Here is a 23,932-nt window from a genome sequence, read left to right on the forward strand (position 1 = left end):
AATACTTACATTAGCCTTTCATCCCCTTTTTACAGAGGAGGAAGCGGAGACTCAGAGACGCAGAGCAACCTGTCTGGGATCACAGGGCTAGCACATAGCTCCAACTGGGGGCTGAGTCTGCCAGACTCGCAGGGCTGGGCTAACCCTGCTCTGCTCTGACCCGACAGTCCCAGCACCACCGGAGTCTCAGAAACACACATTGTTCCAGATTCCGATATTAGGTCATCATGCAAATTGAGGTTAGGGGCTTTTTCTGAACAGTGCAGTAGAATGGGAGTAGACAAATACACATAGAAATGGATGGAGCATGTGATGTGTGCCAGGCACTATAAAAACTGCTGGAACCAGAAAGATGAAAAGATGTGGTCCCTACCTTCAAAGAGCTCACAGGCCAGGGAGGGCCCAAAGTGGAAATAAAATCATGACACAGTGTAAATGCCAGATTAGAGGAATGCAGGAGATGATAGGAGCACAGATGAGGAGCACAAATCAGACTGAGGGGTTAGGAACAGCTTTTTGGAAGAGGTGAAGGCTTAGCTGAGCTTTGAAGCAAAGGAAGGTTATTGCCAACAAATGGTTGAGCTCGTGAAAATCCTTGAAAGCTAGACAGAGAGCAAGGCAAGTCGGGGACTGCAGAAGACGAGGCATGTAGAGGAGACCGGTGGGGTCTGAAGTATGACGGGCTCTCATCCTCGTTCTATGGGAGTTGCTGGGAGGCCACGGAGGGAAGTTGCCAGATATTTTTAAGGCACATGAAGAAACCCGAGAAATAATCAGGTATTCTCAGTATCTTCCTTTCCCTTAATTATTTCAAGGGGATAAAAAAGCTTTTTGGATGCGGCAAAGGACTCTTCTGTGGTATGAGTTGGGTTTCTGTGCGGCCGCTTTGCCTCTTGCGTGGTGTTGAGAGATGTATGAAAGGCATCCGCCACAAGTCTCCTTCAATGGATTTCTGCACTTTGCTTGTTATAAATTGATTCAGGGACTTCATTATGATGTCGCCAAGATGAATGGGGCAGTAGTGTTTTGGCTTAACGCTGCCAGAAGGAGGGAAAACAAGTTTCTGTGGTGCCCCAGTTCAATCATGCTGCTTACAGAAGTAGGGCCATGAAAGGATGGAGGAGTGTGTCTTTGATACTAGAAACCCTGTAGCCCTGTTGGTGCTACAAGCGAATGCTTAAATTAAAGGTTGGAGCCAGCTTTCGACTGTTGAGCAAAAAGCTCAGCCCACACTCATGTACTTACTCAGGCTTGTTAAAATAAAAATACACTCTCGGCTGAGCTCGTGTCACAGCCAGTGTAATTATTACATTAAAGATTGTTGTTTGGATTAGAGTTGCTGTGGTACACATTTATTTAAAGATACGCTTGGTAATTTAGTACATGTTAGTCAGGACTCATGCCCAAACTGTGAAGAAGTGTTCGTTGCCAGCTGCCTCTCAGGTTGCTTTTGTATTCAACGTAAACACTTGAAACTTGGCAGATTGATCCAGAATAGTGGTGATTTGACTTCCTTGCCCCTGGACCAGTGACTTAACTCACGCAGCTCTCATCTGCTACCGAGGATGAAAATGGCATCAACCTCACTGGATTATTTTGAGGTTGTTAAATGAGGTAACACATTTCAGGTGGTTGGCCCATCAGGAAGTGCTTCTTCATAAATACAGTTTTGTTATCTATATTATGTATCAATTTGTTTTTAAAAGGTAGGAGGGAGTATGATTAAAAAGCCACTCTTTTTTTTTTTTTCTTGCTGCCAATGGTAAAAGCAGGATGGTCCAGTTGTCTGTAATAGCCATGCATTTATTAAACCCTGTGGGTTATATTCCCTGTATTTCTTATGGTTCACTGTATCCAGAGCATTCAAGTGTTTACTAAAGCTGTGAAAGGTTAAGTTGTGAAAGGTTTTGCAAATATGAGGGATGATGCCCATTTTCTGGTAGGTTTCTTATGGGGTTCTTTCCCCCAAGATACACATTTCTGAGTGATTCTCCCTTCCTTGCCCTTTGCTGGCCAGTGAAATACAGGACCTCATCTTCCCCAACAAAAGAATCCACATTAAAGCCACTCACAGACCTGCTTTCTACATTGAAAGCTACTCAACTTTGCTATGTAATTGTAAGGCTCCCAGATTCAAAGCATGGCTATTGAGCAATGGATGAGGGCATACCTAGTATTTTTTCCATAGACTTACGGAATCTCATGCATGGAATGTAGATGTCAGGCCTCCCTGTCCTCATCTGGGAGTGCTGGGATTCATGAGTTACTCCTCTGTGCTCTGCAGTATGTTCTGGTGTGTTTAAGGTAAGGTATTACCCTATTTACATAAATCACCCTCACACCTTGTACTTTTTCATGGATTATTACTTTTTTAATGAGGTAGCAGAAATGCAGTGAGGTCAATTTATGTGTTGGCATAACATTCTAAAAAGTGAATTTTGATAACTTCCCAGCAGGGAAGAAAATTTTCATCGTAGAAGGTGACATAGCTAAATACAACAGTCCCATAGCTAGCTGGGCATTTTATAGACTATTAGACCTGTAAGAGACCTTAGCAGTCATCTAGTCCAATCTGCTAGCTTTATAATCGGGTAGTTAGGAGATTAAACACCATGCCCAGGATCAGTTAGTGGCAGGGACTAAAATCAGGGGCCCCTCAGGCTTCTGTCACGGTCTTTCCATAGTTCATGCTTCATCTAAGAGTGCCACAGAGAGCTCAGGTGTAATATTATGATACCAAAAAGTGCTGTCAGTGATGTCTTAGGCCTCTTTAACTGTCTTAAAAACTAGGCTATTCATTTCTATCAAAAGGTTTAATTGGCCTGCACAATTATTTGTGTTTTCATAGAAAAGGGAAAAAAACTAATTCTAGTTCAGAGTAACAGCACACAGAAGGACTCCAGTATGCACTGGAGCTTTAATTTAGTCTTTACAGGAATACACACACACACACAAAAAAAAACACAGGAAACCACTTCAAATATACCATTACGATGAATTCAAACTGTGTCAGGGACATCAACAAAACAGTGTCCCTTCGTGCTGAGTATTGTGAAAATGTATCCTTGTTGTTTGCTGTGGTCTCCTGTGGGAGGCACATAAAAATTACTACACCCCCCTGGGGAAAAAAAATAGCAAGAACAGTAAATAACAGCCTTCAGATAATACAGATGGGTAAACATTTCCAGAATTGATTATAGAAACTACTGTTGACAAGCCACTAGCAGGCAAAATGAGGAGAGAGGGAAAAAAAGAACTTTTATCTGCCATTCAACACTGGGCATACAAGGCAGGATACAGACAGGGTGAAAGAGCTGATTAATATGGTAATGTACCTCATTGCACATGTAGGATCATGAGACAGGCCTGAGAGTTATCTGGTCCAAGCCACTCCTGTTACCCCAGAGAAAACAGAAACTTGGAAAGGTTAAGTGGCTGGCCCAGCATCACACACTTAGCAGCAAAGCCAATTTTGGAACCTTGGTCTCTTGACTCTCAGTCTAGTGCTCCAACTACTGTACCGTGACCCTCTAATTGAATCTATGATGGCACCTGTGTCAGGGGTACAAGATGAGGCTCATGGAAATTTATCCAAATGAATAGCTGTTTTAAAATCATCATTAAAACTGTCCATGGGCCAGGCGCAGTAGCTCACACCTGTAATCCCAGCACTTTGGGAGGCCAAGGTGAGCAGATTTCCTGAGCCCAGGAGTTCGAGACCATCCTGGGCAACATGGTGAAACCGTCTCTACAAAAAAAACGCAAAATAATAATAATAATAATAATTAACTGGATATGGTGGCACGCACTTATAGTCCCAGCTTCTCAGGAGACTAAGGTAGGAGGATAACTTGAGCCTGGGGAAGTCAAGTCTGCAGTAAGCTGTGATCATACCACTACCCTCCAGCCTGGGTGACAGAGCAAGACCTCGTCTCAGAAACACACACACACACCCCCACACAAAACAAAAATAATACTGTCCATGGTTTTAAGCATTCTCCTGAAGACAAAAACTTGTTAATATGGTACCGTATAAAATCTCAGTTTATCTTCACATCCAGAAAGGAAGGCATTTTTCGTGCACGTTTAGTTACTCAACAAATACTTATGAAGTGCCCGGGTTGTGTTTATGTTATCGACGGCCCGTGATCGGCTATCTTCTCTCGTGTCTGAGTCAAATAAGCAGGGGGATTGTTGGATCTATCCCCTCCACCTCCCTTCTGTCTAAGGATCTCATGCTCACATTGTCTTACTTTTCTCTAGTTTTTCCTATCCTTTTAATCTGATCTTTAAATGTCAGTCTCTGTTCTCATCTCCCTTTTTAACGAGTGTGAGTTTCTCATGTTTATCTTGCTCTCCTTTTGCTGATGTATTTGCATCACTTTAGCTGCAGTTAATATCTGCTAAATCAAACCATATTGGCTTGAATAGCTTCCATTGATTTGTGAATAAAAGAATGCTTCAGCTGCCTGGCCCTGCTCTCTGTACGTTCTTTGTCACCAGTAGGTTTAACTTACTCAAAACCGTCCTTGTCTACATCCCTCTTTTACCCCTGTATTGTTCATCCTCCCCTGTTCAAGCCATTCACCCTTTTGAGCTGTCGTTACTGTAAGGGAGTGACTGCAATTTCATTTACTCATTATTTACTGAATTAGGAGACTGTCATTTTTCTTAGCTGTTGCCATTTCCCCTTTTAACTACCACCCTTCCACCCAATTATCGTGAGGACCAGAATCACTGTTGTCATGAGCTAGCCTGTATTGAGCATTTACTACATATTTACTAAGCATCATTCAGAAGACTTGAATTTTGTAAAAATGAGTCCTTTGGGTTTTTTCTTTTCTTTTTCTTTTTCTTTTTCTTTTTTTTATTTTTTATTTTATTTTATTTTTTTTTTGAGGCGGAGTCTCGCTCTGTCGCCCGGACTGGAGTGCAGTGGCCGGATCTCAGCTCACTGCAAGCTCCGCCTCCCGGGTTTACGCCATTCTCCTGCCTCAGCCTCCCAAGTAGCTGGGACTACAGGCGCCCACCATCTCGCCCGGCTAGTTTTTTTATTTTTAGTAGAGACGGGATTTCACCGTGTTAGCCAGGATGGTCTCGATCTCCTGACCTCGTGATCCACCCGTCTCGGCCTCCCAAAGTGCTGGGATTACAGGCTTGAGCCACCGCGCCCAGCCTCTTTTTCTTTTTAAAGAGACAGGGTGTCACAGGCTGGAGTGCAATGTTGCGATCATAGCTCACTGTAACCTGGAACTCCTGAGTTCAAGTGATCCGTCTGCCTCAGCCTCCCCAGTAGCTGGGGCTACAGGCATGTGACACCACACATGGCTATTTTTTTTTTAAATTTTTTATAGAGATGGAGTCTCTCCATGTTGCCTAGGCTAGTCTCGAACTCTTAGGCTCAAGCATCCTCCCACCTTGGTGGTTTCTTTTGAGAAGGAGTACAAAATGAATAAGCCACTTTCGTTGATTAATTTAATTCAACCAATTTTCTATATATAATACCTCTGACCACAAAGAAATGATTAGATTCTAAATGCCAGACGATAGAGGTGTGAAAAGACACTAACCACAAAAAGGCCTTTGGTATTGTCAGCCTATTTTACACTCCAGGAAATGCCATAATCATGAGTTGTTTTTTTTTTTTTTTTTAGTGCAAAACCATCTAAACTGAAATCCATATGAAAAATATCAAAACTATTCAGTCAACTTTTACCTACTTCACTTTGTCATTCAACAACTCTGTTCCTTCCTTGCAAAGCAAGGAAAGGTAAAAGAAGCTCTCAGGTGAGTGAGCTCTGGGTCAAGGCCTTTCGAGTCGAAGGACAGAAGGTCCTGGACCTTGGTCTGATGTGTTCCAGGATGTGTGCCTGGCCTGCTTCCTGCCTCCCAGGTGTTAGCAGCAGCAAGTCCTGATCTCCCCAGTGAGATCTAGACTAGAATTCCCCAGTGCCTTGTCGGAGGAAAGAGGCTTCTTCCTTCCTCAGAAGCATTCTGACACCACACTGGGCCAGGTTATGCAAACATGGAGGTTTGGATCTTGAGAGTAGCTCATGAAAATTTCTTTCTTCTTTCCTTTAACTATATCAGCAGCAGAGAGCAGAGAAAGAGAAGTCTTCACTGCCATGCAGCCTCATGGAGGTGCTGAAGGTTCTCCCAGGTAGTAGAGGACTTTGGGCTTCTTTTGGCATCACTACCCTCAGGATGCCTGGCTGTTCCACCGTTCTGTGGGTGGGACAACCCTTGTCTGGCAGAACAGAAAGGTGCACAGGAGTAGAGGTAACAAACAGCAGGAGACATAAGCATTGTCCTATCCATTTTCCAGCAGAGGACCACTCTCCTATCCGGAGCTTATTTTCCTGGAAACCATTCTCTCCATAAAACAGTGGTTTTCAACAGGGGGCAGTTTTGACCCCCAGGGAACATTTGTCAGTGTCTAGAGAGATTTTTTGATTAATACAATTAGAGAGGGCTATTAGCATCTAGTGGGTAGAGGCCAGGGATGCTGCTAAACATTCTACAGTGCCCATGACAGCCCCCACAACAAAGAATTATCTCACCCAAAATGTCAATAGTGCCAAGGCTGAGAAACCCTGCCACAGGGCATGCTTTCTACCTTCTATTCATCATAGGCCTCTTACATATGACATCTTCATTTTCATTTTCAACCCAAACACATTTTATTTAACACCACACAACTTCAATTTTAAGTAAAGGAATAAATGGACAACTTTATTGGCATGAGAAAGAAAAAAAGGGAAAGTAATGCATTGCCAAAAGAGGCTGGAGATAATCGGTATGTATGAACTTATGCAATGGTAGAATTATTCTTACTAATAAAAGAGGGTATCGGCTGGTCCTGGTGGCTCACACCTGTAATCCCAGCACTTTGAGAGGCCAAGGCAAGTGGATCACTTAAGACCAGGAGTTCCAGACTAGCCTGGCTAACATGATGAAATCCTGTCTCTACTAAAAATACAAAAATTAGCTGGGTGCAGTGGTGCATGCCTGTAGTCCCCGCTGTTCGGGGGGCTGAAGCAGGAGAATCGCTGAACCTGGGAGATGGAGGTTGCAGTAAGCCGAGATCACACCGCTGCATGCCAGCCTGGGTGACAGACCAAGACTCAGTCTCAGAAAAAATAAATAAATAAATAATAATAATAATAATAAAAGAGGGTATCTCTCTAAAAGAAAAGGTGCAAAACCAAACATTTAGTGCCCGTAGGCAGGTGGTATGAGTGTGGCAGGTAGAGGAGGCACTTGGACCATTGGATGGCACATATGCTTTGGAGAAGGAGCACCTCCCTTGGCTCTGTCGCCATTTGGAATAACTGGTCTGTCATCACCAGGTCTTTGATTTTTTTTTTTTTAAGAGAATCTATAAATCTGAACTTTAATGTGAAATTCCCTGGTTATTAATGGCTAGAAACATAATTTAAAAACTCATAGGCTAGCTTGTTATGGAAGCAGATTAATGGTTGTGGCTAGTTCATCTTTGTTATCTTTATCATTATTTAGATTGTGTGGTTTAACATTGGACAATGGGCTCTCACATGCAATCTAAACAGACTCCTTCCTGTTCTGAAGGCTTAAGTCACCTAGAAAATAAGTCCAAACTCCTTAACAGAGTATTCAAGGGCTTTTAGGATTAGGTCTCACCAACCTGGCTACCCACTTTCCATCCTTATATTGAGCCATTTGCTCCACTCTACCCTGCCTTTGAGCCTCTCTTTGAACACATCATGCATGTTCATACTGGGACCTCTGCTTTGCTTTTCCTCACTCCCATTGCCACTTTCACTGCCTAGGGAAATGTGATATTCATTCTCTGTGGCCCAAATCAAATGACAAATAATCTTCCCGAATTCCCTAAAAAAAAATGTGGTTTGGTATATTCTGTTATTACGATCTTTATAAGTTGCTACCATGTATTCATCTAGTCATCTCCCCAACCTCAAGTAATATATAAGACTTGGAGGCTAGGAACCCAACTTTACTGCTCTATTTTTCATATACACCTAGCTTTCAATAAATTTAAATCATCCATCCACCAATTGCTTATCCATCCACCAATATGCACTGTGATTAACAAGGTAGTTTCTTCATTAACACCAAACTTTCCCTCTTCCCTTCCTATGACCAAGTTTTCAAAAAAAATTAAAATAACATTAAAATGTTATTAATGGCAAAAGGGAATTATTTTTTGAATCATCTATGATTTTTTACTAAGAAAAAGTAAAACTTGAGTGATGAGTAATACTTACTAAACACTTGGAAAAGCATTAAAATAAGTATTTTTACAGAGTTAAATATTTGTGTCTATACTTAGATATATAAATTACTATTCTTTGAACTTGATTTTGAACTGTGCTCTCCATAATTATAATAATCATAAGCTTATTTATATATAGGTGGGCTATATAGACATTAACCAATTAATCCTTGATCGCATCACCTAATAGGAAGACTTTCCTTGATACCCTATTTTTAGAGTGCACATATGAGTGTATGTTAATTATAGACCTCTGTTATTAATTTGCATTATATTACCCAAATGCTTACTTAAGAGTTTACCAGCATCACGAGTGTAGGTGGGCAAGAAACTTGTATCAGAATTCACTTCTGTTCAAGCCAGGAGATGAGTGACATTTATAAATCCATCAAATACCTGGCCTTGAATCCAAGGACTATTCGTTTTCCTTAAGTGTTTAAGTGGTTCTTTGAGAGGATGTGTTGACTTTATCAATTCAGGCCACATCATAATTAGCTAATTTAAAAAAAAAAAAACCAGGGGTGGTATCTATATATGTTTGCACCAAATTGAGTTTTATTATAATCCTGGTTCTCTGTAGGTGATATGGCTAATAATTAAGTTATCCCCATTAGGTTATGCTTTTGGAAGCTGCTGTTACCTGCTGCCTATTCCATTAAAAACTACCTTTATCACTAATTTTAACATGAAACAGATCCATTTGGAGAAAAATCCATTATGAATGAGACAGAGTTGGCTGTTGAGTAACATTGGTGTAGGCTCAAGTCCGGATATAAATGTGATATAGATGGGAAGATATTGGACAAATGCAATTTATTTCATTATTCAGCAACAAGGTATTCCAAATGTCTCTGCTAATGAATACATGAAAATAGATTGCACGTAATGTGCACACTGTGAGTCGCATTTGCAGAATTATTTTTGCCACCTCTAGCACTATCTGAAACCAACACTGAATAGCAATAGTACTTGAGCTTCTAGTTGCAAGAAAAAGCCACTTTAAAACTTAAAAATCAAAAATTTAAAAAGAAAAACAGTAAATGTGTTATCTGTGGAATTTACCTTTATGGGAGAATTCTTGGGAATATAGCAGTTTTATCTCAATCCAATTGTGTGGTCCTCTGTTAAACGTCTGTTGTCCCTTAAAATCAACCCACATGAAAAGAAGACTGTGTTCTTCTTCAAAGCTCTGATGGATGACTTTAGAGACTGTTTCAGGAACACTCTGTCTTTTTGCTGAGATATTGGTAGAATACAAGAGATAACATTTACCAAGCTCACAAGGGGATCGCTGCTTGCTCACAGCAGTTTGTAAGCTGTTGGTTGTGGCATTAAATTTAAAGTTCCACAAAGTGAAGCAAAAATGTATAATAATGCTATTATTGTACTGGTTGCAGGGTTTTAGTCTGTGGGCATTATTGGGGTATTGAGTTGTTTAAATATCAATACTTTTATGTTCTCATATAATTGTCTTAGAATAATCACTGTTTTGTGCTGATAAAATACTTTTAATCTAGGATTCTCTCAGATTCTCTATCCCCCACATGTATTTGAGTGATAAACTTGTTGAAAGTTCAACATGTCAAGGATGACTTGCTCTAGCAAGCTGTAGTCTTCCCAGGCCCCCACCTTTCCTGGTTAGAGGATTGTCCTTATGAGACCAAAAGATCAGATTTAATACAGCACAGCAGACTTAGAACACAGGAAAATAGTCTTTTGTCACCCTCAGTTTACCCCTATCCCTAGCCAGCTCTCTCGTAAGTAAAGGTAGAAGCAACTAGATGAGAGTGTGGATCATTCTCACCAAATTGCTATCACTGGCAGTAAAAAATGGCTCCAAAAGATGATCTTATTTGGTGGGCCAAATGTGAAGAGCATTATGTTAAGATAAAATCAGTAACAATTGCATCATAAGATGCCATTTATTGCATTTTTTCTATATGCCAGACACGGCTAAACACTGAACAAGCATGATCCCTTTTTTCAACAACTCTGGGGGTAACCCAGAATGGGGATGACCATTCTACAGATGAGGGGAACTGAGGATCAAAGAGGTTAAAATTTTTACACAAGTTCACACAGAAGTGTGAGCTGGGATTTGAATTTAGGTGTCTCATCCCAGAGCTTCTCAACCACATCTCCACAACCATGCTGTATACCAATTGTAAGCATGCATATTTCTCAGACTTTGGATTCATTATCTGGATATAAAATTCACAGACTAATAAAAAGAAGTATGTAGTGAGAAGTGTGCTCAGGTCAAGCAGCCCATGAAAGGCTGTACAATAGAGAGCAAAGTGAAAGCCGCATGCAGGTCTGTGGAATACTATGGGGATGTTTCATACAATACTGAATGCCATGTTTGCTGGAAGACATTGCTTGAAAATAAATATGTAGGCCATTGCTACCTGTGTGTGTGCTTGCTGTCATGGAGCAAACTTCCAGTGACCACCAAGAATGAACCACAGTGAACTAGAATATGTGTCCTCTGATAAACAATGTCTGTGATGTAGCCACACAGGAAAAGCCATGGTTTGAACCTCTGGGGAGCCTGTTTCCTAAGAGACTCCGGGGCACAACAATAAGAGCTGCTGTTTACTGAGAGTCTCCTGTTCCCCAAGCACTGTAGCTATCTCAGTTTGCTTTTAGGTGGGTAAGATCCCCATGCTACAAATGAAGAAACTGAGGTTCAAAGAAATTTCCCTAAGATCAACCGCATCAGAGGCAGAATTGGAACAGTAAGTGTTCTTGATGACTAAAGTAGTTGGAAATACACATCAGGGCTAAAATCTCATGAAGCTTCCCTAATTAAATTCACAAGGTAGGCTCTGCTTTGAAGTGAAGTGAGATACCTTCTAAATCAAAAGTCTGTTTAATATTTTCCACTATCAGAATGAATGCACACTTAAGCCAAAGTACAAGAAGAGGAATTCCATGTGGAAAACTGCAGGTGTGTCTAGTTAGGCCAAGAGGTATAAAAGGCTGGGCAGTTGTGTGGCATACCTGGTAATTGCAACATCAGCATCTTGCACTTAGTGGATGCTAAGCAAATATTTGTGATTTGTTTCAATAGCAGGGATGTTTGTCTGAATATTTAAATATTCGCCTTAGTTTGGTTTTACTTTGGTAGACTGACTCCATGTTCACTCTGGCAGAATTTCAACTTATACATGTCAGCCTTAAATAACAAGATTCAGAAAATATGATAAAGTATAGCATTTATTTGAGCCCAAACTTGAGGATAGCCACTTGGGAGTACAGATTCAAGTTGCCTTGTACACTCGGATTAACAGCAGTTACAAGTGAATTTTTAAAGGAAAAAATAAGAGGCAGTTCCTAAATTGTTTACCAAGAATTTATATTTAAATAACATAAGCTATTGGCCAGGCACAGTGGCTCATGCCTATAATCTCAGCACTTTGAGAGTCTGAGGCAGGACAATTACTTAAGCCCAAGAGTTTGAGAGCAACCTAGGCAACATAGCAAGACCCCAATCTCTATAAAAAATTAAAGCCAGGCACAGTGGCTCATGCCTGTAATCCCAGCACTTTGGGAGGCCAAGGCGGGTAGATCATGAGGTCAGGAGATTGAGACTATCCTGGCGAACACGGTGAAACCCCATCTCTACTAAAAAAAAAAAAATACAAAAAGTTAGCTGGGTATGGTAGCACACGCCTGTAGTCCCAGCTACTTGGGATGCTGAAGTAGGAGAATCGCCTGAACCCAGGAGGCAGAAGTTGCAGTGAGCCAGGATAGAGCCAATGCACTCCAACCTGGGCGACAGAGCAAGACTCTGTCTCAAAACAAAAACAAACCTCCCCCTCCCACCAAAAAATTTTAAAACTACCTGGGCATATTGGCACATGCCTGTCGTCCCAGTTACTCGGGAAGCTGAGGCAAGAGGATTGTGTGAGCCCAGGAGGTCGAGGCTGCAGTTAGCTATGATCGTGCCATTGCACTGCAGCCTGGGTGACAGAGTGAGACTCTGTCTCAACAAAATTTTTGTAAACCGGCTGGGCACGGTGGCTCATGCCTGTAATCCCAGCACTTTGGGAGACCAAGGCAGGGAGGTCGGGAGTTCGAGACCAGCCTGACCAACATGGTGAAACTAAAAATACAAAATTAGCCAGATGTGGTGGTGCACGCCTGTAATCCCAGCTACTCAGGAGGCTGAGGCAGGAGAATCGCTTGAACCCGCGAGGCAGAGGTTGAAGTGAGCCAAGATCACGCCACTGTACTCCAGCCTGGGCATGAAGAGCAAAACTCTGTCTCAAAAGAAAGAAAAAAATAATTTTTTTGTAAACCCATAAGCTATTGTTCTTTGTACCACAGATCCCAGTAACATGAAGATAATGGAGGCAGCATCTAGTCAGAAATAAAATGGCTTTAAATACTTCCCCACCACTACCCCTGCATGGTGGGCGCGTGACTAAAGTCTCATATCATGTCTCTCAGGGTGTGATAAATTTTGCATAACTCATATAGCTCAAATGGTTCTGAGCTATTTTTCTTTTCTCAATGGATAAAGTTTTAGCTTGAGATGTACTTTCCTTCTGTATTTCTTGACCCTTTTAAAAACTGTATTGGTATTTTGCAATTCAGAATCTATTACATTGTGAAAGGGGGTCCAAAAACCTTGAGAGCCATCTTGTGGTTAAAGCGTCTTCCTCAAGTGTTCCTGGATCTACAACATGCGATAAAATTCTTACATTAGTTTCAGAGTTAAAGAGTTTAACTTTTTTTATTGCTTTCTTGTCATCACAATTACAATTATGCCTCATTATTTATTATTATTTTGCATTCTCTAATCTTTAAAAAAACACAGTTTAAAACTTCCCATGTATAAAAACACTTACATTTTAAGACATCACTGCCAGCATGTGTTTGTGCTTATGTGTGAGTACAGATGTGTATAGACAGACATACATATTTTTAAAGACTTAGTTGTCTCTGCAGTGAAGACAATGTTTTATTTTTTTGTTCCTTATACTTTTCTGTATTTTCTATATTTGCTTCAATAAGCTGGTGTAACTTTTAATTTTTTTAATTAAAAAAATTTTTAGCCTAAAATTACACTTAAACATTAGCAGCTGCTGCTGGGGAAAGATGGACAAATTGCCCAGGCAGCCACATTAGAAGAAGAAAGCCATTTGAATACAGTTATGTACTTATTTCTATTGAGACAGCATCTTGCTGCGTCACCCAGGGTTTTGCTCTGTTGCAACAGCTCACTGCAGCCGTGACCCAGGCTCAAGTGATCCTCCCACCTCAGACCCCTCTCCCCCGCCAGTAGCCAAGACTACAGGCAGGCACAGACTGGCACCACCACACTCAGCTAATTTTTTTTTTTTTGAGGCAGGGTCTCACTATGTTGTCCAGGCTGGTCTTGAACTCCTGAGCTCAAGTGATCCTCTCACCTTGGCTTCCTAAAGTGCTGGGATTACAGACAAGTCATGGCAGCTGGCTGAGTACAGTTATTCAGCATAAGCATAACAAAAACAGAATGGTAGCCCAGTTCCTGTGTTAATGAAATAGTAAGGGTGTAACTAGGGCAAGCTGGCCCTGTTTATGTCACATGAATTTGTTATAGAAAGCACTCTTCAGAACACAAACAAAAGAAAAAATTTTAGAAACATACTCACATTTTAATATAAAATGGACTGCGTTTTGTGGCTATATGATAATTTTCAACATCATTCTCCTTAAGAAGGGAGTCAAATGTTCTGGAGAGATCCAAATATAATACAGTCTCATAGGGAACAAAATAAGGGGTTGCCGTGATAAACTTTTCACTTTGCCAGGTACGTACTACAATGATTGGTTGATATCATCCAAAAATGAACTAAAATCACAAATTCATTTTCACAGATTTCTTGTTAGAACTTATGTTGTTTCCTTAAGAAAATGCAACTATATTAACTCTTGGCTATTGCAATCAAGAATAAAACAGTCAAGGGGAAAAAAAACAGTGGCCAAATTTGTAAAGTTATGTGTATTTGGCTTTGAAATATTTTTGGAACGTGAAATTGGCCTTGCTTAGGTAAATAATCAATTTGCCATGTCTTATAACGTATCTATTTGAAGGCATTGAGAAGAGATCGAGAAACTCTCAAACTGAATGTACTTGTGATAATTATTAAGCCGTAATGCAAATAACAGAAAGGTGATTGTCCTATTCCCTGCACGACATCTTTCTCTTGGTAATTTGAAGAACAGGGTCTTTCAATTACCTTTTTTGCCTTCCTACTACAGCAATACCTCACCTGTGATGAGTCTGTCCTCTCGCAACCTTCGCTGTCACAAACCATCTGAGAAGTTAGGAAGTCAGCAAATAGGCCTTTAGGTTGCCAAAACAGAATCCCAAAGTTCAAGCACTACAGTGCATGCACTTGATTTCAGAGGAAATCTCTTTAGACCCAGTACATCCTATTTATAATTGGTTTTTACACAAGCTTAGTTATCTGGTTGGGTTCCAAGACATAGCTAATTCTAAGACAAAATATTAATTACAAGTAGAGGGAGGGCCTCATAAGATCTAGCATATGACTACAGAAGGAAGGAAAACAATGGATGAAGGAGGAAGAAAAAACATAAAAAGGATAACAACCAGGACACTTAGTGTTGGGCCAAAATGTCATATAAATCTTAGAAGGCCTTCAGAGCATTATAGCGTAAACAATAATTTAATACTTTTTTCATAAGTGTCTAATAGATTTTTTTGAGAAGAGTAAAATACTCTTTATTTGATATTACACTTTGGTGTGTAATATTAAATTTCTTTATTTGATTTTTATTAGATTTTGCTATTTATAAGATTTTATTATTTATAGAGTATATTTGATATTACAGTGCATGCCAAAGTGTAATATCAAATAAAAAATATTTAACTCTTCTCAACTATCACACTTTAGTGTATAATATCACTCTAAATATTGCACTTCTCTAAAGTCTACACTAAAATACCTTTCTATAAGTAAAGGAAACCGTTTTAGATACAGGGAATTCTAATTAGAGTGGCATAGTCAAAGCCAAAAATATAAAGTAGACATTGCTACCTTATCAGCCCTTGCCTCTAAGAGGCAAAAGAACACAAAATACAGGTGACTCTTGCTTGATTCTGAGACAGTGAAGGAATTTCCCCAGTATTTAAATATAGTCACATAACTAGTTATATAAATCTAAACATAAAACCAGTCTCCAATAGGCTTTAAGGTGGTATTCACCATCTTTATGAAAAGTTGAACATTACTAATGAAGTCCAACCATATCTTCAGAAGGGGGAAACAGTGACAGCATTTACTGAATCAAAATTACTATCAAAATTCAAAGAAACATCGAACATACTCATTTAACCACAATCCAGTCTTAGTTAACAGGAGTGCCCAACAAAAATATTCTGTCAGATGTTAATGATCTGAATTCTGGTGTATGAGATCTATTAAGTCATGGCACACATTAAAAAGTCCTGAGATGTTCCTGTTTTGTAATAAACAAGGCAGTGGCCAACTAATTAATGCTCATTAGTTTTTTTGAGATAGGCTATCAAGTCTGCCCTTTCTGCCTTCTTCTTAATGCTAGCGAAGATCATTTTTGTTCCAGGGATGAACTTTTTGGGATTCTTCAAATACTCCATCAGTGTATCCTATCTCCAGGTGATGCTTTTGTTTTTACTGGTGTCTATGTAAGTGAATCCAGAGGCCTGAGCTGTCCCCCGTCCAGAGACCATGGAGATGTGGCCCAGTCTTGTGTTTGCCTCCCTTTCCCACGGTGTGGCACTGGGCATACTTCTAGACAAAAATCTTGCTTTTCTCAACATCACTCATATTTAATTCTCTGTTTCGTCATTGGCACTACTAAGGTTCCCATTCAGAGGCCAGACATCCTGCTCTCCAAATTTCTAATAAATTTTAAAATAAAATTTCTGATGACTGTTTATCATCAAGAAAGTAAATTCTATTCAAAATTCTCTAAAAAGAAGATAAATATGTCATAATTTAGAAATATTCCTTTAAAAATATTTATGATAACTGCTGCCTTTGTTTTCATGTGTTTACTTGGATAAAACTCCAGCTATTTGGATATTCAGCTATCCCAATTAGTTACTAAAGCTCTAATCAGCTGAGATTCATTGCTATTTGCTCTGGTGATGTTCTAAAATACATGATCACAGAGATTTCTGAAGTTTGGATTTACTTCATTATATTCTTTGAGAGAACTATCCAGAAAGTAACTTCTATTTCCAGTTTGCAGAATGTTTCTCTTGTAACCCAAGGAAATGAAAGTGTTCCTTATGAATACAAGTAGACTTGACCAACTGGAGGACCAAGTACAGAATTTCCTATGTTTATAATGCCTCCATCCCAGAGTTTATAACAGTTCATTATGGTTATTTAAACTCAAGCAAGGCTGAGCTTGTATCTCATTACATAATAGTACAAAGTAACTCAGCCAAAACTTTGTGTTCACTCCCCTGGCCTTTTTTGTCTTGTAACCACCACCTCTGTGATTTTTGCTGCTTCCAAATAAAGGCCAAACCACATGTGTCATCTTCTACATCCTCTTGTAGTGCCAGAAAGCCCCACTCTCTAGTTCTCCGATAACCATAACAGTTGTGAACATTCTAGATCTTATTTAACTTAAGAGAGTGGGTTAATTTTAGGTATGACTATAGAGGGATAATGCAAATTCTTTCACAGCAACTTGAAGTTCAGCCTTCACAGAAGCAGAGAGTACTACAGGTGGCAGAAAGTTATTCCTGCCAGCAAATAGTAGTAGAACAAGTTTCTTTAGAACAAAAGGAGAAAAAGACACATCCAGTCTCAGTGGGATTAAATTAGACAGTGGGAGTTGGCTACCTAAACAGTACTTTTTTGGGTATTTATTGCTGTTCAAGCGTTTGGGGATGCGCTGTGCATAAATACATGCTCTGATAAATCTTTTCCTTCTCCTTTATCACTGGATTGGGGTGGACAAACAAGTGTTCCTCCAGGCAAAATAGCAAGCCACTGTATTCACAAAAGGAAGATAAGGAAGTACAAACTGGATACATGAATGGTGAGGGGAAACATCTATTGTAATTTGCAAGGTTAGTTCATTTACGAAGGCTTTTAGGAAGAAGTGAGATTTGAATCAAAGATGGAGCCTCCCGCAGAACCTGAAATGATGAAGAGAAAGGGGAAGCCGTGAACTTCCAGGCACAGAGGATCTCTTTCCTGGCCAATAGACTCATGAAACAGGGTTATACCTCTTTTATGACAAAAGATGCTGCCTTTGGGTTATGGTCCACAGGCACATTCCCCAGTCAATGACAATATCTTCACCTGCAGAGTGAACACGAGAACTGAGAAAATAGCCTGGACACTCAGAATAGGAAAAACACTTCCCTAAAATATTTAGACAAGTAATACGAAGTTTATTTTAGGTAGCTGCCTTAGTTCTCTGCTTTTACATGACGTGTTCAAAAAAGAGAAGAGGCGGGATAGAAATGGGGTGGAGGTGAGAATAAATGGCTTAAATGCAGAAGTTGTCAAGCCAGATTTTTCTCCTGCCTGTTTCTATTTATGAAATTTTGCACAGCACCCTCAATTTTGAGGGTAGATTTAGAATGTATTTTCACTTGGCGATGGGGAACACAGATCCCCTTGTCCACAATTGGGTGGGTTTATAAGGAGAGAAAGCATGAAATAAAGATGAGAGAGACACCCAGGATGAGATCCGGTTTTTCCTAAACACTCACCTGAAATGCCAGACACTCCAAAAGCTCCTGCATTTACAGAGAGTGGGAAATCTGTCTGCTGTCTGTACTTCATTGGAAAGTAGAAGGACTATTGCTCTTTCGAGTGGGGGAGATTTGTGTAACAGAAAGAAACAGCAGAAAATAGGTCAGCAAAGTCAAGTGACCTGCACAGATGGGTGTTTTGAGATGTGTAAGCCGAGGTTCTACAATCACTACCCAGATTCACTTACAAATATCAGGAGTAAAGGCCGGAAATAGAAACATTTTCCAGGCAGGAAGGAGTGGGGACGAGGGAGAAGTGGGTTATCTTTTTTCCTTCAAATCACTACCATTTCCAGCGTTTGAAAAAACATTTTCTTAAAGTCACTTTGCTCAACAGATGACAGTATTTCTTGGGAAAGTAGTAAAAAAGAAAAAAAGGAAAAAAAATTCAAGCAATTTTTTTTCCCTTTCAGCCACCACCTTCCTTTTCTTCCCACCTGTGAATATGAATACCAGACAATTTCATTCTTAGGGTACTTTATTGGCCCCATTCTGCTTGAATATCCCAACATCGTGCAATCACTTCTTATTTCAAACAGTAACCTAGTACCAAACAGAATTTTAACATCGCCACTAATTCTTTTGAACAAGGCTGTGTTGGCAATTATGAAACAGGGTAGACGTTGGCAAGTGCTTTCAGAATAATTATAGGGTTTCTCGAGTAGTACAGTATAAATAATTGCTGGTTTAAAAGCGTTATTGTGAACAGCAATTTATACTAAAATTTATATTTGCTCCTTGAAACCAATATATGTCGAGAGTGCCTCACTCCCTCTCCTACCTCCCCACCTTGAGCTCTCAAGGGCTTTGGAACCTTTTGATTTTATTACACTTTTAACTTAGCAAGGCAACTACAAGGCATGTCTAGGCCATAGTAAATAAGGGTAAGAGTAATGCATTTAATCAATGGACATGAATGAAGTAATGAAACTGTTTCAGCTCTGGCCACCTGGTGTGCTCCCAGGATATTGATGTACAGAAAGGCCATTTTGGTACAGAGAGAAGCTAAGAACTGCAGTGGCATCACTTTTGCCTGGCAAGTAGGGCACACTGAAGATTATCACGTCTTCTTTGGCTTATGATGGCATGGATGCAGGGCACAGAGGACCAAGACACAGGAAACTCTTGGAGATAATGCAGCTCTAAAATGGCCACAGAGACTTATTAAAATATATATTTTCCTCTCTGTGGAAATTTTAATTTTATCCTATGGTACATTAAAAATGGGTGGCTACATCAGAAAGGCAGGGGGTGAGCATGGGGGAAAGAAAGCCTTGATGATTGGGGGAGAATGGTTTTAGAAGGGCTCTTCTCTCTTCTCTTTGGGTGAATGCTAAATAGCAGTCCTTCTTTTCCAAACAGGTGACCGTATGTGTCATCTTCTTGTCTGTTGATCCTAGTGGCTTCTCTTACCCAGCCTGAGAACTCCCCTGAGATTTTTCACATCCTGAATGTTTCTTACCAAAGTAGCTAGAGTTCTAGGATAATGTGTTTTTTGTTTCAACTGCGGTTCCTGGTTTCTGCTCTCTAAAGCCCTTTTAAGCCATATTTTCCATGATTGTTCAGTGCTGGCTTTGGTATTTAAATAAGCCTTTCAATGGGTCATTAGCCCTGTAATTAATTCTAGCTATTTTTAAATGGTGCCTTGGTTATTAAAGAGCCGCCATATTCATGACAGTCTTGTCTTTCTTAGAGAATTACTAAGCATTTGCTGATTTTTTTTTTAGTGCCAAAAATATTACGATTTTTTCTCATTGTGAATATATTTCTCATTGATAGGAAGAGTCAATCTTTTTGAATGAGGACAGAAAATATTTAACTGTTACAGTTCCATACAATAGCTTTGTGCTTTTATTTTGCTTTCAAATAATCACAAAAAATACCCATCCTGTACCCCAGGCCCTGTCAGAGCTGTATGTATTTTACTTTACTTATATTTTAAAAAATCAATATCAGCAAATCACAGTACTTCAATTGGAAGTAACTTTACAGTGAAAGAGAAGTGACTGTATTAAAATCACTTACTCAGTGTTAGAGAGGAAAAAACCCAACTTCTTCCTCTACCCGCTTATATTCAGTGTCTGGGGCCCCACAAAATAAACTTACAAAAGACAAGTTAACAGGAGAAAAAGGATTATTTTATATGTATATGAGGGGGCCTCACAGAAATTAAGTGAAAACCCCCAAGAAGGTCATCAGATCTGGAGACTTATATACCATTTTAACAAAGTGCAATAAACTTATGGAGAAGTGACAAAATAAAGGAAAATAGTTTGAGGCTTCTAGGGGCCATAAATTGTGGGAAGGTAAATATATGTGGGAACTAATGGAAGACAAGGGTTACTTCAATAAGGTTTGTTTTAGCAGATTTAAGTCAATGCCCATCTGTAGTGATAAGTGTTGTCTCCTCTTCCTGGTATGGGTTGGGGCAGAGGGGACCTTTACAAGGGGAAATGTATGCCTTGCTTATAGCCAGATAGGGGAAGGGTAGAGAGCTTTTTCTGTTGTTCTCAGTTGCTTTCAGCTCAAAATAATCTTCATGCCAAAGTGTCATAATTTGGGGTAGCATATTCTGATCTTCTCACCAGTTAGTTGCAGAGCTAAAATTAGAACTTAAACCATCTGACTCTTAGCCCATTCTTTGGATTTCTCTATGCTTTATTATGTAATATTAAAATAGCTGTTAGTCTCCGTGATACTACTACAAGAGGCTTACCAATTCTAATATTAGAACCAACCAACAAGCCTGGCTCCACACCCTTGGCACATGTCACAATCAATCACAGCACAGTGCATCTCAACCAGCCCCCAAGCATTCACTTGAAATCCATGTGACTCAGAATATGAGCTGAAACTCACTTGCCATTTTGACCTTATAGTAATCCCAGAATAAAGCAGTAATTCCTGGTTCAGAAAAGCAGATGGAGATTAACTTTGATTATTGAGTATTATCTGGGATCAGATAAAAATATCAATAGCTCATATAACAATAGTAATAGCAGTTACCATTGTATGCCAGGCATTGAGCTAGTTGCTTACATATATTATTGCATTGGAGCCTCGTAACAGCCCCGTGAAGTAGTTACTGTTATCTCTGTGGTAGAGATTAGGAAGTAGAGATTTGGAGAGGTTAAATAACTTGCCCATGATCACAGTGCTAATAAGTGGAAGATTTAGCATTGGGGTCCAAGGCTCTCTATCTGTAAAGCCAGTCCTTGACATCTAACAACATATATAGAGAGGTCCATGTGCTGACTACTTATAGCCCAGCCCTAGATGTCACAAGAGTAGTTACTAACTTTCTCACCTCCAGCCTTTTCTTTTAATCCTGTGAATTCCTTTGACATCTGTGGGTGGCAGGCTCTAATAAATGTAGTTCAGAAGAAGATGCCTGCCCCAACTGATTTTTTAGACACTTTAATTTGTGTTGGTTCTTGCCGTAGAGTTTCCACACTAGAAGGAAAGACCTGAGGCTGTAATTGGGTATTTTAATAACCCTTTCATTCCACTCCAGGGTAGTAGATACTACATGCTAGAAGCAGGTGGTAGGATTTCCTAATTTATTTATTCCTTTGGAGCACCTGCTGTGTGTCAGGTGCAGGCACTGGGAAGATAGGATGGAGAAGAATGACAGGTTCCTGCTCTATACATCTTATTCTTAATGTGTGGAGACAGCTTATAAATATGTGGCATTCCAGGGAGTGATAAATGCTTCGAAGAATGAATGTAGGTATTCATAGCAGGTGACTTGCGGGGAGAGGGCTGGGGATGCCTTGAGTTTTTCATTTCCTGTGGACCCTAGGACAAATATTAAGAAAAACTTTTCAAAAAGCAAGATAAGCTGTATCTCTAAATATGACTGCAGTGCACTTGTGGCTAGGACAGAGACTGAGGAAAATGTAAAATAGACATGGTGTAATTTAGTGTAATTTTCCTGTTTGACACCACTATCATTTTCCCAGTCTTCTGGGCCCTTCTCTCCCTGGTAACTCTCTGCACCTGCAGGTGCATCATGTTCTACCTACGGTGCAAGGCTCATTGCCTCTCCCTAACACCACCACTGTGAACCATGAAGGATCCTGTGTTTTGTGTCCTCAAAGTCAGGTCCCCTGTGGCTACCAAAGCTCAACCAGCTACATTGATAAAAGAGCCTCGGCTCACTCTTCCCAAGTGCATTGTTTCTGTTCACACTGGTTCTGTGTTTCTCTGTGAAATGAGAAGGTTGGGATAAACCCTAGTTGAAAAGGTGGCAGGAGAATGAACAGATGGTGGCAGTATCACCTTGGTCTTGCCCCAGCTTGGTAACCTTGCGACAGTCACTTTACCTTTCAGCCTCAGGTGCCTTGCATGAAAAGAAAGGGGTTTGATTTGTTAATCACAGAGGACTTTAGGGCCTGGTTTTGAATGATTTAAAAGGTTCCATGTAGCTCCTTAGAGTACACTAAACAAAACAAAAACTATGATTTACTAGAGGCTGTGCATCTCTTTCCAGAGGAGTTTCAGACCAGGAAAGAGGACAGTAGTACAGTATCATTGTGGGGCTGTAGGAAAAATTATTCAAGGTCTTTTAACTTTCCTTCCTGAGGACCGTTAGTGAGGGAAATGAACTCTTATGAGGTTGTTAATGAGATCAGAGCAAAGATGGGTCTTTGTACTCCCAAACTATGTTTAATTTCTTAAACTTTAGAAATGGCAGGTTTTAACTAAGTCAGCCAGATCAGGATGTGAGAACCGAGCAGGCACCAGGATGAGCCAAAGCATCAGAATCACTTACTTGTGAAACTGACCGGCTTTTGCTTGTTATCTGTCATTTTACTCCATATTGAGGTCAGAGTGGTAAAGCTATTATGCAGTATACATTTCCTTTTGCTTAAAAGACATGAGATTATCAAAACAACAGGGAAGGGACGTTACTCACTCTCACCAGTAATTTTCTTTTTTTTCTTTTTTTTTTTTTTTTGAGACGGAGTCTTGCTCTGTAGCCCAGGCTGGAGTGCAGTGGCCGGATCTCAGCTCGCTGCAAGCTCCGCCTCCCGGGTTTACTCCAGTCTCCTGCCTCAGCCTCCCGAGTAGCTGGGACTACAGGCGCCCGCCACCTCGCCCGGCTAGTTTTTTGTATTTTTTAGTAGAGACGGGGTTTCACCGTGTTAGCCAGGATGGTCTTGATCTCCTGACCTCGTGATCCGCCCGTCTCGGCCTCCCAAAGTGCTGGGATTACAGGCTTGAGCCACCGTGCCCGGCCTCACCAGTAATTTTCAAATGCTGAAAATCATTGTGCCTAGATATAGTCTCCATAAATATATTAATGTGTTGCATATTCCCTATATAGCTATAGTTATTTCTTAATTGATTTCACTCTGGAATACTGTGAAATCGCCTTATGGAAATCTGAAACATAAAAAGATACTACTTACTTTGTAGCTATCCTGTTTTCTTCTAAAGGTGTTGGTTAAGTGTGATGAAGCATCAGTGGTCCACACAGTGACTCTTCCAGACAAACTAAATTAGCAGAAGGAGCAGCAAAACCAGCAGTTATGCAAAATGTTTCTTTTTGTTTTCTTTAATTGTGGTAATGAGTTCATTCAATTTTGAAAACTTATTTTTGTATGCCTATCTTCCATGAAGTTTTGAGGTGTAAATTCAGCCATTCATTGCTTGAGCTTTTATTATTTCAGAATTAGGGTAGTATTACTTCTGTTCCCTCATCATCCCCTTGGAGAGTCACCATCTACATGATAATATATACTTCTGTTTACGTCTTTTTCTGAGTGTCCTTGAGCCTTAAGGAAAACAAACAACATCAAAACACATTAATTCTTTTCCATTGAAAACTGATCCATGTGTGCGCTGACAATAACTTTAATCCTTCTTTTTTTTTTTTT

General features: G+C 40.0%; 1 protein-coding gene across 4 annotated transcripts in view; it reads left to right on the forward strand.

Moving 5' to 3' along the window:
* Nucleotides 1-23,932, forward strand: part of RORA (RAR-related orphan receptor A) — a 149,773-nt gene that overhangs the window by 52,427 nt on the left and 73,414 nt on the right. Inside the window, exons 2-3 of one of the 4 annotated variants that reach the window (XM_011940472.1) lie at nucleotides 15,872-15,953; nucleotides 17,251-17,326. The exons of the other annotated variants lie outside the window; for them this stretch is intronic. Of the exons in view, the coding sequence (XP_011795862.1) occupies nucleotides 15,872-15,953; nucleotides 17,251-17,326 (158 nt within the window). The remainder of the gene's footprint in view (nucleotides 1-15,871; nucleotides 15,954-17,250; nucleotides 17,327-23,932) is intronic. 4 annotated transcript variants of the gene reach the window in all.

This window comes from Colobus angolensis, unplaced genomic scaffold (genome assembly GCF_000951035.1).
Source record: "Colobus angolensis palliatus isolate OR3802 unplaced genomic scaffold, Cang.pa_1.0 Scaffold19, whole genome shotgun sequence".
Classification (NCBI taxonomy): Eukaryota; Metazoa; Chordata; class Mammalia; order Primates; family Cercopithecidae; genus Colobus; species Colobus angolensis.